Below are 14964 nucleotides of genomic sequence, written 5' to 3'. Positions count from 1 at the left end.
AAGGTCAGCTTAACATTCTAATTTGCCTATTTTCAGATGAAGTTCGGTAGATTGGGATTTTTTACTTCCCTACTAAAAAGGAGGAAAAGCAGAAATTAAAAGTAGATAGGATTTATTTGGATAAATGGATAGCAAACTTAAGTTGAAACTTGTTTGAACTCCAGAGCAGTGACCAGAGCCACTAGTCCAAAATGTAAAATATTTACAAAACTTTGAATAAAGTAGGCCAAAGGGAAGAGGGTCATTTAAGGATTCAACAATTTATCTGAAAACTCACAGCCAGACCAAAATAGAAGGAAAATGCATTTAATTCTTAATGTTCTATATAGGGAGTTGTCACTAGATTAGTGTGTGTGTGTGTATTGTGTGTGTGTGTGTATTGTGTGTGTGTGTGTATTGTGTGTGTGTGTGTATTGTGTGTGTGTGTGTATTGTGTGTGTGTGTGTGTATTGTGTGTGTGTGTGTGTATTGTGTGTGTGTGTGTGTATTGTGTGTGTGTGTGTATTGTGTGTGTGTGTGTATTGTGTGTGTGTGTGTATTGTGTGTGTGTGTGTATTGTGTGTGTGTGTATTGTGTGTGTGTGTGTATTGTGTGTGTGTGTGTATTGTGTGTGTGTGTGTGTGAGACAGACAGAGACAGGGAAATGGGGAGAGAGAGGCAGAGGCAGAAGCAGAGAGATGGGGAGAGAAAGGCAGAGAGAGGGAAAGAAAAGATGCTTTTAAGATGATCACATTCAAGTCTGAAAGTTAAAATTTAGTTTGGTTGGGGTTACATAGAAATTTTCATGAACAATCCTTTTTGAACTTATGTTACTGATACTGTAGTCATCTTTTTTCTTTCCCTTTCCACTGCAAATTTGTGATGCTGAGGTAGAATGGCACTACCATTTAAGAAATGGCCATGTCTTATTCAACCCTGCCAACTAGCTAGGGATGACAGAACAAGAATGGAAGGATCTGGGATCTGGTGTCAGAAAACTTGGGATTTGAATCCCAGCACCAGCTCTCATAGTAGAGAGCTACTGAGCACTCAGGTACCTCAGTGAGCCTTAGCTTTCTCATTTGCAAAATGGAACAATAGTATTTACACTACCCACCTCAAACAGAAAGCACTTTTATCGTATTGTTAGAAAATGTTAATATTTTCTAATTCATTTGCCATGTGTTTTTTTTTTTTTTTTTTTTTTTAGCCTACAGTGCTTTTAATCCTGTGTATATGATATTCCTGTATATGTATCTATTTCCATTGGTTTTTCCCTCCAGTTTCTAAAATTTTTAACTAAGAAATATGTCATAGGAATGAATCTTCTTTGTGGATTTATATGAAAATATCCTGAGAGGTCTAAAATATAAATGTATCATTATTCTCAGTATAAAGTTGGAGTTTTAAATTCATGGTTGCCAAGGTTACCACTAACAATGGGAAATTTTGGCTAGACTGGTATAAAGAAAGAAGTATTTGAAATGTTTAATAAATGTCATCTTTTGCATTATTATACTTGTAATATTAATATTCTTTAAGTCTATAAAGGAATTAAGATTGGTAAAGGAAGAAAAGGGGACAAACAATTATTAAGTGCCTCTTGTGTACCAAGTTTTATGCTAAATGCTTTAGAAATATCAATATATTTGATTCTCACAGTAGTCCTGTGAGGTAGGTATTATTATTCCCATTTTACAATTGAGGAAACTGAGGCAGACATCAATTAAGTGATTTGACTGGGGTCACAGAATTAGTGTCTGAGGCCACATTTAACTGTCTTCTTCAGTTCAAACGAGAATATATTATCTTTCTATAGCACTGTGCTTTGGGATTACAAAAAAAAGCAAAAATACATTCCTTACTCTTGCCCTGGAGGGCACAAAGTACAAAAAATTGTACATCCAAATCTATCCAGTGTAAATGAAAGATAGTCTTAAAGGGAAAAGCACTAGTGGGATGGAGAGAGACTGGGAAGAGTCTTTTATAAAAGGTGGGATTTAAGCTGAATCATGAAGGCAACCAAGAGGTGGAGGTGAGGAGGGGAGACATATTAACATATGAATCAGCCCGAAGGCAGAGAGGTGAGAAAGGAGAGCATTCTATGCTTGTGGGACAATCAGTAAAAATCCCCTGAGCAGGCACATGGAGAATTTTGTTCAAGGAACTTCTAGGAGACCAATGTCATTTAATCACGGAGCATGTGGGGCAATATAAGAAAACTGGTAAGAGAGGAATGGTAGAATGAATGAAAAGTACGATTTTATTTTTGATCTTGGAAGTGATAAGAAGACAAGTTGTGAAATACTTTCAGTACCAAACAGAAGATTTTATCTTTGATCCTATAGGCAGCAGAATGTCACTGGAAAGGGGTTTAATGGAATGACATGTTCAGATCTGTGCTTTAGGGAAATCACTTTGGCAGCTGAAGGGAAGAAGAATGGGAGTAGGGAGAAATTTGAAGAAGGGAAATCAATCAAAAGGTTTTCTCAGTCGTCCAAGAGTGAAGTGATGAGTGCCTCCACCAGCTGTATGAGCTAAGGAGAAGGGAGAAGAGAACCATACACAACAGTGCAAGACTTGGCAACATATTGGTTACATGCACTGAGTGAAAGAATGGAGAAGAGGACATCATATAGGTTGGAAGCCTGAGTGACTGGGAGGATGGTGGTGTCCTTGGCAATAAGAAGAAAATTTAGAAGATGAGGGGGTAGAGAAGATGATGAGTTCTATTGACAGAACCAAAAAGATGTTATCATTAGATGATAATAGTAATGACTTTTATACCTATGTATATAATTTTTATAGCTTTTCTAGAAATATATCTTCTAAAATGATTGTTTTAAAAATAGTAGATTCTCTGTGATGTGCTGTTATATTTTTGTTGCAGGTACTATGCCATTATGGTGATGATGTTCTTCACTGTCAGTGTGGTGAATAATTATGCTCTAAATCTCAACATTGCCATGCCCCTGCATATGATATTTAGATCAGTAAGTGCTGTCTGGATCACTGAATTATATTTACTCTGGTTTTTAAAAAAAAAAAAAAAGTTTTAATGTTTTATGCTATAACATATATATATATATATATATATATATATATATATATATTACACATATATATATACTACAATATGAATAATATCTGATACAATAAAGCATAATAACAGTAGTTTTTCTTTGGCTACTGAGCTGGAACTGAGTTTGCAAGCAAAATAGGGTCTTTACCATATTATGAATACATGGTTGGTTATCTTAGTAGCAAGGCAAAGGGAAAGAAAAGGAGTTTTTTTTTTCTTTGCCTTTATTTCTTTTTTCTCATTGTTTTTCTTGAGTTAAATGTTCAAGTATTTAATCAAGTAAAATAAAATTATCTCTAAAAAAATTGATTTTCATCTTAACTTATAATAATTGATTTCATAAGAAAACTTAATGTTATCCCAGTCCTAATTTACTTATTTTTCTTTTATTAAGTTCAGAAGTTTTGGGGGTTTTTTAAATCTGTGATTTGAGGTAACTAAATGCACATAGCAGGTCCCATCTTTTGTCTCTCTTGTATATGAAATGTCTTTGTGGAATATATATCAACAGGGGCAAAGGCTTCAGAGAAGAGCTCTGAAAAATTGATTTGGTTAATGAGGACTGCGAAAGGATGTACAGTTTATAGTGGGAAGCATAGGCAAACTTGTATTGCCTGGAATCCTTTTGAGATAGTTTGCTATTCCCAAAAGTACTTTCCAATTATTGATTCCTATTTTTTGTAACCGGTATACTTCTTCATATGGTAGGCATGTAATAGATACCCCAGGGAACACTTTTTGATTGCTTATAATTTTTCAGAGAAGAGACATTTTGTGCTTGTCTTTTGAAAGTATATTTATTGAGTTTATTTGGTAGCATCATAAATTTTCCTAGTATCATTTCCCTTTTCCCTTCCAGAGATTCATATAAATAAATGTTTTTTAAATGGGAAAAAAAGGGGGAAAAACACATTGCAAAAGGCTGAAATATATTAAGGTATCACATTCATGACCTCTCTCTTCTGCAAAGGGGTGAGGTAGGTATGCCTTCTCATATCCCTTCTTTGGAGCTCTGCGCACTCTTTGTAATCTTACATTAATTAACTTTATATTTTCTTTTGTTCCAGTGTGTTTCTTACTGTATCGGTTCATATGACTTTTTATGCTTTATATTCGTAGTTGTCATTTCTTATAATCCAGTAATATTCTGTGGTAGCATGTATCATAATTTGTTTAGCTATTACTCAGTTCATTGACATTTACTTTGTTTCTAATTCTTTGTTATGACTGCTATAAAATTTTTGGTATGTATGGGGACTTTCTTCTTATCAGAGGCCTCAATGAGGCATAAAACTAGTAGGCATAGTTACCAATAACATTTTAGTTATTTTATTTGCACAATTCCAAATTGCTATCCAATGTGGTTGTACTGATTCACATCTCCACCCCCAAAGTCCCTACAACTTCCCTCCCCTAACATTAATTATTTCCATCTTTTGTTATCTTTGTCAATTTGTAGAACATGAGGTGAAACCTTGGGGATGAGGAGGTGGTGTTTTCATTTGCATTTCTCTTGATTATTAGTGCTTTATGGTATTTTTTCATATGACTATTAATAGCTTGCATGTTTTTTGCAAACTATTCATCTCCTTTGACCATTATCTATTGGAGAATGACTTTTGATCACATATATCTGTTAATTGTTTATAAGTCTTAGCTAAGAAACTTTCATCAGAAATTTGATGTAAAGACTTATCATCTTTCTTTCATTGATACTTGAAGCTTTTAAATTCTACATGTACTCCTAGCTTTTAAAAGTTTGATAGAAAAGAAAGATGAATTCTTTGTTAACCTGAGGCCTTTGAATTTCATTTATTTATGTTCTCCCTATCCTCTTGTACAAATGATTTATTACTTGTACTTTTCCACCACCATCTTTAGTAGAAGTACCATGACCTTCAGTAGTTACAATATTTCCAATAGTTGTTTACTTTGTGACTAAAACTGTTTTTGCCATGTTCCAGTAGTTGAGCCTCATTAATTTCATTTAACTTTCTAGCCCATTTTCTTTACATTTTGTAATTGAGTTTTGCTGCTTTCTGCCTTTAGTGTATTGACTTTGTTATTGTTCTTTCTTTATAGGGTTCTCTGATTGCCAATATGATTCTAGGCATTATCATTTTGAAGAAAAGGTAAGTAGCATTTCCCTTCCATATTTACAGGTGATAATATCATACAAAATTAACTAGATGTGCATTTTAAATTACTTTTCCATTGATTGCATTGAATTCCTTCTGAGTCATCTACATCCTCAAACTAAATTCCTCCAGTGATCAAGATTTCATATTTGTAAAGTAGCTGACTAGGGTCATAGATAAAATTTGAGGCCATTAAAACAGGTTCTTTGTGTCAAAGTAACTGGTCTTTATTGTTGCTGAACTTACGTTCTCAATTACATATCCTGTTCTGACCAACTTTATTTACTAATCTAGGTACATTTAATACTCATAATAAAATAAAGAAAAATTATGTGACTTACGGGCATACTTATTGTGTATCTAATTTATATTTTAATATATTTAACATCTACTGGTCATCCTGCCATCTAGGGGAGGGGGTGGGGGGGGGTAAGAGGTGAAAAATTGGAACAAGAGGTTTGGCAATTGTTAATGCTGTAAAATTACCCATGTATATATCATGTAAATAAAAGGCTATTAAATAAAAAAAAAGAAAAGAAAAATTATGTGACTTAAAGTGAAATTCCTAGTAAAGGCTAATTGTTGTTTGTTCTTTGTTCTTGAAGAGCAATGAAGTCATAAGGGTTATGTCTTGACTTGCTCATGAATTGGATATAACTGAGACAGAGCTGGGCAGTCATCAGCCTCACTTCTTCACTGGACTCTAGTAGCAAGACGGGGGCCCAGGATGAAGTGGGTGACCTTGGCCTTTCTAAATTAAGTTCTTTCCCAGGTCTCAATAGCAAATTATTAAATATTATAGAGATGCTTATTTAATAATGTATTTCAAGACTTCTTCAGGAAATATCCTTCTCATTGTGTGGACCGCAATTCCATCTTGACTTGATGGAAATCTTTCAATAGTAATTATTATTACTGGAAATTATATTGAAAATTAATGGAAATCTTTCTATAGTAATTTGGATTTAGCTCGGAAGATCCTTGACTTTTTAGATAATAAGTGTTTATGTCTTAGGGAGAAAGTAATCTTTCCCTGCAGGTCATTTTTTTCTAAGGCATAGTTACCAAATAAGTAGCATTCCAGTTGATTTCATTCTTTCTGAGTTGTTGCAATTTAGATAGTGATATATTACTCAAGCTTATTCTGAATGCAGGAATCCATCCACTTTTTGAGAAACTTAAGGATTTAAGAATTATCATATTGGACTTTTTTAAGATCTTATATTCTGAGTCTTTTAATTAATTGTGTGAGTATAAAGATAAAATAGGAAAAATTATTTGCAAAATCCTTCCTCTTACCTAAACACAATTTTATTGGGAAAAGTATTGATACATGGATAAATCATTCTTGTAGTTTTAAAAAATGAGAAAGTTGGCATGTGAGTCAGAAGATGTTGCTATCTCTTAATCATTCACCCCATTATAAAAAATTCTTTTGGCATCTTTCTCTTTCTGAAATATCTTATAAAATGATCCCTATCATTTTAAAGATTGTGTTCCCTCTACCATGGATGCCAACTCTGGGTTCTCAACATCATTTTCTTATGTTCTCTTCTGCTACTTCAATTAGCACATTAGGAAGTTCAGTTATTTCAGTAATTGTTAAATATCTCTACCATCTTCATTGTTTAATTAATTTGTTGATTGTTAATTGTTTAATTTTTAGCCTGACAGGCCAGGATTTTAAAGGGAGTTTGCTCAGAAATGCCTTTTTTTTGTTTACCTCTTCTCCAGCTATCCTGGGAAGAAGAAACAAATTATTTTCTAAGAGTTAAAATTGGTCATATAGGTCTGATAATCATTTTTTCTCCTTCACACCAAATGTGTTTCTTGCTAACATCAGTACCATACTTCCTAGATCCAGAAGAAGCAGGAGATTCAATTTAAGATTTGCTAATATGCTTTGGGAGACTTTAGAGCAGAATAGATTTGTTTAAAGTCCTACCAATTAGGATAGGTGCAAGAGGCACAAGTGTTTAAGAAATGTGTTTATGCATGCATTCCTGAATATGTTTATGTGGAATGCACTGGCAACTGATCCCCTCCTTTTTGTTACCTCTTTGTGAATTGTGCCTTTAGCAGTGGCACACTAGAAATACCTATTGGAAATTAATATGTGAAACCTTGAAGTACTCTTGTTCTTTGCACAGATACAGTATGTCCAAATATACTTCCATTGCTCTGGTGTCTATGGGGATTTTTATCTGTACTTTTATGTCTGCAAAACAAGTGGTAAGTACCTGTTTAGTAATGCTTTTTCCCTTTGGTGTAATGGATAGATGTCCAATCTTGAGTTCAAGAACCTTAGGCCTGGATCAAAGCATCTTCCCAAAACTTTTTCTTAATATTATGGATTGGGGCAGATCTACCAAGGATGTAATGATAAAATTCTTCCAAGTGTTTGTTCAATAAAAAGATATACCATTCTAAGATGAATGAATTGGATATGTTTGACTTAGAAATATTTCTATTACAATTGAAAATAATTGCCTCGTGATATATTTTTTAATTCCTATATCTCTTTCCCCCCCTCCATCCTTTTTCTTTCTTTTTTGTTTTGTTTTGTTTCCCAGGCATCCCAGTCCAGTTTGAGTGAGAATGAAGGATTTCAGGCATTTGCGTGGTGGCTACTAGGTTAGTACTATTAACTGTATAAAACAAATTTTGCCTTGGCAGTTTCATTTGCTGTTTTCTCCTTTAGGATAAGTCTCTAGCCAGATAGCTTTTGATAAGCAAATTATTCCAGGAAAGAGGGGGAAACAGCTGGGAGCAGTATAACATATTTCTGACCATTACCATCTAAGAAACAAGAAAGAAAATCTAAGAAAGAAGGAAAAGTTTCTCTATAGCAGCAACAGCAAGCATTTAGATAGGGCTCACCATGTGCCTTGAATGTATTGTACTTGACACTCTCCAAAATACTTTACACACACTTTACAAACACTCAGAGTTTATAATTAATTCTTTTCTCTTAAATCAAATAAAATAAGGAATTTAAGCCTTCTTTCATGCCCTCTAGATTCATCCTTCTCCCAAATTTTCCTTTTCCAGGCTAAGCAATCCCTAGTTCTTTGAACCAGTCTTTATGAGATAGCTTTAGGTCCTTTACCATTTCAGTCACCCAGATGAGCAAGCACTAATCTGATTCACAATTTCATATTACTTTGTTCAAGCTGCTCTTGGTTACTAATTTAGTGTGGGAGGGTTTATAAGTTCAGAGGGAGAGATAGGAAAAATTCCACTTTTCAGTGACATTTTTCAGTATCAAGTTTAACATGAACTTTTTTTTTTTTCCTTTTGAGGCAATTGGGGTTAAGTGACTTGCCAGGGTGACACAGCTAAGAAGTTTTAAGTGTCTGAGGCCAGATTTGAACTCGGATCTTCCTGATTTCTGGGCCTATACACTATCCACTGTACCATCTAGCTGCCTTTGGGCGTGATTCTTTCATGAAATGGAGATACTTTCTTGAAGTAGATCACTCTTTAAATTTTTAGGGGACCAATTCTTAAATTTCCTTTATTCTCTCCATGGATTGAGCCCCATTGGGCATTTTGGCATTCTCTTGGAGTTGCTGATTAAAAACCATTTAATTCTTTTCTGCCTCTGTAGTGGAACACAGGAAAAACATTACTTTTGATTATGACTGAGAAGTATTCAAGGACATGGCAAGATGATGAGAATAATTGGTATATATTACGCTTCCTATTTGTAGTTATTCCTTCTCTAAATCTACATGAAACAAGACTAGTGTTTTCCCTGGTAAGTCTCTTGAGTTTGGGAAACCTGTCTTTGCAAATCACACCCACTAGAAGTAATATTAACTTCATTCATTTCAGAAGAAGGAAAGAGGAAGATAAGAGAACTGGAGAGGAGAATGAGTGCTTTATAGGCTAGTGGGCTAGACTTTTATTTTATGGAAATTCTCAAATGGATCATAAGAGAGAAGCTTTGTGACTATCTAAAAGAAGAATGTAGATGGTTATTAAGTCTAAAACATTTCTTGAATCCCATTTCTTCCTTCTGTTTAGTTCAGTGCAGAAAATAAAATTATTGTACCTAGAGTGGGACTCTTTCCACTTCTCTGAATTCTTAGAAAGATACATGAGGTAATGTTTATAGGCAGTCTTCTTGTTGTTCAGATGAAAGATGCTGTTTTAGTGCTGTGCATTATTGTTATTATCTATCATTTCCCAGTTTCCACATTTAGCAATTAAGTACACTCAGCATTTCTCAAATCAGAAAAAAAAAATCTTCAGCTTGAAGGCAGTGATCTTGTATCTGATAAGGCTCTGCAACAGGTTTATGCAGTTTATCCTATTTTTAATTTTAATGTTCTTTTCTAATAAGTTTACAAGATGAAGATGTATAGTCTAATTGGTTACTATTCATTGAAAAAGACTCCTTAAGACAGGAGTCAAAGCTTTTAGGAGAAATCCATCATCCCCTTACCCTTTCTCTTTGGAGGAGATTATTTCAGGATTTTATACAATTTCAGATTGTAGCTGGAAGAAACCTAAATGTCCAAGTCTCCCAGGATCATGGTTAAATAATGGTATCATTAGTATGATAAAATATGAGGAATACAAAGGAATTGGGGAACTTTCCTGAAATAATGCAAAGCTAAAACAAACAAAAAACCCAAAAGCAAAACCAAAAGAATGCCATACACACTAACCATAACCATGGGAGAAAAATAAACGAAGGTAAAAGCACAAAGAATCCATTGACTTGGACTATTTGGAAAAGTATTATGATGCCATATGCATTTAAATAATTGATTTTAACGTAAGTGGTTATGAGCAAATTTGATTATATTGGTCTCATTACTAATGAGACATTTTTAAGAGAAGGCCATATTAACATAAAAAGCAATGTAATTAGATATGCTGAAGAATTACAAAATGTTCAATTTCTTGCAGGTATTTGCTATCAAAATAAGAGGACAGTTATATAGTTAGTGTTAACATACAAATCCATGCACTGAAGAGAAAAAAAAATTTAACAAAATTCTAAATATCACAGATGAAATATTTAAAAAAAACCTCTAATTCTGAGCCAGTGGAACCATATGGTTATAGATTATAATGGCATTATGAACTTCTGTGGCAATTTAGGCACCAGTGGATCTTGTATAGTTAACTGAAAGATTCTTTAAGACTTCACCTTTGGTTCCTCATTTTATGATGAAGGGACAGAAGCTTAGCTACAATTTTTGAAGGTAATATCAGAGAAAGCAGGATTATATTGGAAATGGCCAGACTGAAGATGAGGCATAAAGCTAGGACTGGAAGAAAATAATTCTACCTGTATTGTGTTTTGACAATTCACCTTTAAAAAAATATTCTTATCTCATTTACATTATTTTTAATTAAATCCAAAAATGCATCATCTGGATGGTGACAAATCACCTTAAAAATATTATTTCATTTACATTATTTTTAATTAAATCAGAAAATGCATCATCTAAGTGGGACTTTTTTTCCTTTTTCACATGAATTTATACATCTTAAACTAATTGCTCTTCTCAGCATCATTGTGTTTCCCTGTTTGCAGTCAGACTGGGAGGCACAGGTAATTGCAGTGACTTTGCCAGGTGACTGAGAAAATAGGTAGGATCTGAGTTTATGCACACTTGACTCCCATCCACTGCTTTAGACTGTTTATTAATTTGAAATGTAATTTATTTTAACTCCTAATACAAATTTGGTTTACTTTTTAGCTAAGAAATTATAGAGTCTACAGTTAGTTTTTAAGGGTCTGTTATATTCATTCTTTTATAAGAATAAGACCGAATGTCTTATGATTTCTGGAAACTAAATGTTCTGAGTTGTTGGCACTCTTGTTTGTTTTCCAGGGATTGCTGCCCTGACCTTTGCCCTTCTGATGTCAGCAAGGATGGGCATCTTTCAAGAGACACTCTATAAGCAATTTGGAAAACATTCCAAGGAGGCTCTGTTTTATAATGTAAGCAACTGCTGGACTTGTCGGGAGAGATTTCAGTGACTGAGTAGTATCCCTCACTAAGGGACACCTCAAATAAAACTAGAACTTCCATGTGGTTGATAGATCAGATCAGTTTGTTGAATTAATAAAGTATAGGAGGACCTCATAGATTGGAAGCTGTTACTAACAGTGTCATATCTGTCATGAGGTAAGGAAGTCTGCTTAACCTGCCTGGGCATCATGTTGATATTCATTAGAATCCCTGCTGACGATGTCAGTCAACTAGTCAATAAACATTTATTAAGCACTTATCTCAGCACTTGTGTACTGAGAACCACAACCATAGAATCTTTAGAGTGACCTTTTCCTCCAAAGCCAGCTTTTCAGTGCAGATGAAATCATACTAAAGTGAATGTTAAGAGCAGACCTAAAGGGGGAAAGAAGTCAGCTGACACAATAGAAAAAGGTGGCCAAGCAAAGCAAGGGGCAATGTGCAAAGAGCAATTTAATGGAATGAGGGCTTGCGGGGGCAGGGGGGGGGGAGGAAGGGGGAGGGCTTCATTTGGCGAGAGCCTCCTGCTGCCCTACCTGTCCATCTCCTATCTCCAAGCTTTTGGGCCCTTACTCTCTTTCCCAAGCCCTCACTTTGTAGATGGCTCTGACATTAGCTCTTTGGCTCGAAGTCATAGACAACCAGCTGGAGAGAGGCATTGAAGGCAGCTCCTGTCTTCTCTTAGATTTTCATTTCAGCCTTTATGAGGCCTCTTCTTTTACCCTTCTCCCTTTCTCTCACAATCTTCCACACCCCATGTTTGTCCTTGTCTCATTTCTGCTCCTTCCTGCATCCTGCCTCTATTCACTTTCTATAATTATAATTAGAGTTCATATTCAATCTTATACATGACATTTACACAAAGTAAACAAAGATAGTTATGGAGGCATGTGGTTATATGCACACATGAAATTATGTACGTGTATTTGTGTGCATTTATTTGAAAATGGGTTCTCATTAGAGGCAGCAGAGTTCTCTCAAAGCTAAGAAGACCTGAGTTCAAGTCCCACCTCTGACACATACTGACCATGTGACTCTGAGCAACTCACTTAACCTTTCAGTGCTCTAGAACAGACAACTCTCTATGGCTGTAAGTTGCATAGAAAGTGACACCTTATTGCTAATGGGACTTCACCCAGAGTTCCCTATACCAGTGACATCAGATGTCCAGTCCCTAATCCTGTGAATTCCTTTTTCCCATTTTAATGTCTTGTCTTTGGTGTCTTATTTTGTTTTATGCTCAAGGACTATGTCCTTTAGATGATGTAAAGTGTCTAGGAGTATCATGTAGACATAACTCACTTAATAAACATTAATTAGTCATTGCTTTCTGTATTGAAATTGTTACATCTGGACTGGTCTTGCATAAACAACAGCTCTCAAAATATTCTAGGAATTCATAGAAACATTTTGGTAATTATTGTCTTAAATCATTGCATTTTAATTCACCTCTATTTCTGTTTCTTCCCGTAGCATGCTTTGCCACTCCCTGGCTTCATCTTCCTGGCTTCTGATATCTATAATCATGCACTTCTTTTTAATAAATCTGGTGAGTTTGGGATTGAAATATTTTTAATATAAAAGATAACTGGCATTTTATGAGATAGGGTCTGGATTTTATTCCTTCCTCATTTTTTAATGGTACAAGCAAATATCTATACATTTCAGTACCTATACTGGTTTCTTTTTAATGATAGGATGGAGGCATGATGAAGCCAAATAATAAATTATAATGACCAGAAATAAATATTCTACATCACCTATGTATAATTTTTATCCTTTATATGATAAATTAGTAATACTCTCCTGATCAATATATTTTAACAATGCAGTTCCAGAGTAAGGCATCTGTGGCCAGGACATTGGAAGCAGGATTATATACAAAACAATATCTCAGGAACTTAGGTTGCTTGGCACAGAACCTAAGCATGATCACTTATAGGGTGAGGAAGGCAGAGAATTTAAGCATAAAGGAGAGTGTAGAGTTGGCCCCCCCAAAGGCTTGAGGGAAGAAAGGAGAATGCAGGATGGTATGAGAAGGAGCTGAGGGGTAGTGAGATTGAAGGTCATGGTGAAGAAGAGGTTAGGTATTGTAAAGGAGAAGAAAAGATGGAAAGTTTACTGTTGGATAAGGGAATTGGTATTCATGATATAGAAAGTGGAATACTTGAGGTAGGTGGAATAATAGAGTCTCATGGAAATTGAACGAAAAAATTAGGATATCTGAGGAAGTTTCGATGTCTGTTTTGAAGTTCTCTAATATGAGAGCAGGAGTTGGAGAAGAAGAGAAAGTGGGACCCGGGAGTAAGAAAAGGGATTGATTCATCATGGCCACCAGAATCTGGGTTGAGTGGTAAATTTGAATAGTATGACCCCCAGTGTGGAGAAAACTGCTGATTGTGGTACAGATAGAAATGGAAGAGGGAGAATGAGGCATATTACAATTCTTTCACCAGTGTGTAGCAGGCAGGGGGGCTCTGAATGACAATGTAACCAGTACTAGCAAGGATGGGCAGAAATACCATTATAAGGGAGCCAGATCTCAGTGAGGACCAGAATGTGGAAGGAAAAGGTTTTATCTGAGAGAGAGGCACATTTGTTATTATGTATCAAATGGAAGAGGTAGTGAGATCTGTAGTGAAATGTGGGAAGGAGGTGGGTGGAAGGGAATGGAAATGAAGAGCAGCAGCAGCTAGGGATGGGAATTAGGTCTGTATTTTAGCTTCCTGGGGTTCAGAATTACTGAATTGAGGAGAGGATGAGGGAAGAGGGAATGCTAACCATTGAGGAATGACTGTAGGCAGAATATCAGGGGCTGAGGGAAGCAGATGATGAGTCTTAACTCATTTTTTAATGGTACAAGCAAATGTGCACACATTTCAATACCTATACTGGTTTCTTTTTCATAATGATAGTATGGGGGTATGACAAAGCCAAATAATTATAATGACCAGAAATAATCTGCAGTTATCTTTGCAGGCAGTAATGTTGTATTCTTGTGAGGCCTCCAAGGCCTGCCTTTTAGAGAGCAGGAGCAAGCAGGTCATGCCAAGGCAGCAGGAGGAGATGGCCAAGGCTCCAGCTGGCCTAGGGCACTGGAGGGGGTTTGAGGAGCACAGGCCTGGTAGCTCACTGAGGGTAGGCTGGTCTGGGCTGTGGGTGGTCAAACCCTGCTACCCCTCTCCATGAAGGCCATTGGGGAGCATGTTTTATGAGTACCTGCATCCTGTCAAGACATACCCTTGCTCACCTTCCCTGTAGTCACTGCTTTTCATCTCACACACACAGTGTATATTCCAAATATACCGTCCTTACCACTGCTGTCCCACAGTATTCAAGTTTACAATCACACATATTGTTTTCCTGGTGTCCCTAAATATGTCCATGAAATTTTGGTTATTCCTTTTTTCAGTGTCTTGTCCTCCAGTGACTAAAGGTGGCAAGGTAGTTTTCTCCACATAGTTAGGAGGCTCTGTGATCATTGTAAAACAATTAGTCTAGTTCCTAGCACAGAGCAGGTGCCATATAAGTTGCCTGTTCCCTTCCCTTTTCCATGTAGATAATGATATCTATTTCACCTTTCCCTGTTAATCTCCCAGGAGATACATGCCAAACATTCAAGCTCCATTTCCCCTTTTTCCCCTGGGGAGGGTAAGGCCCAGAGCCCCCCTCCCATGTTCTAGTGAGAGACCATCTTGTCCTCCAGGGCAAGGTCCTGGGTCCTTCCCTCCAGGGTCACTCCCTGGATAAGGGCTTGTCTGCCATTTTC

At 35.9% G+C, this 14964-nt stretch overlaps 1 protein-coding gene across 2 annotated transcripts in view; it reads left to right on the top strand.

Moving 5' to 3' along the window:
* The window catches only part of SLC35B4 (solute carrier family 35 member B4), a 31107-nt gene that overhangs the window by 12738 nt on the left and 3405 nt on the right, over positions 1–14964 (top strand). For both annotated transcript variants that reach the window (XM_003771625.4, XM_031939088.1), the window contains exons 3-8: positions 2870–2972; positions 5144–5193; positions 7350–7431; positions 7773–7833; positions 11055–11164; positions 12669–12744. In XM_003771625.4, coding sequence (XP_003771673.1) covers positions 2870–2972; positions 5144–5193; positions 7350–7431; positions 7773–7833; positions 11055–11164; positions 12669–12744 — 482 coding nt within the window. The remainder of the gene's footprint in view (positions 1–2869; positions 2973–5143; positions 5194–7349; positions 7432–7772; positions 7834–11054; positions 11165–12668; positions 12745–14964) is intronic.

Source organism: Sarcophilus harrisii, chromosome 5 (genome assembly GCF_902635505.1).
Source record: "Sarcophilus harrisii chromosome 5, mSarHar1.11, whole genome shotgun sequence".
Lineage (NCBI taxonomy): Eukaryota > Metazoa > Chordata > Mammalia > Dasyuromorphia > Dasyuridae > Sarcophilus > Sarcophilus harrisii.
The sequence above is the reverse complement of the archived record's forward strand: the minus strand, read 5'-3'. Positions and strand labels throughout refer to the sequence as shown.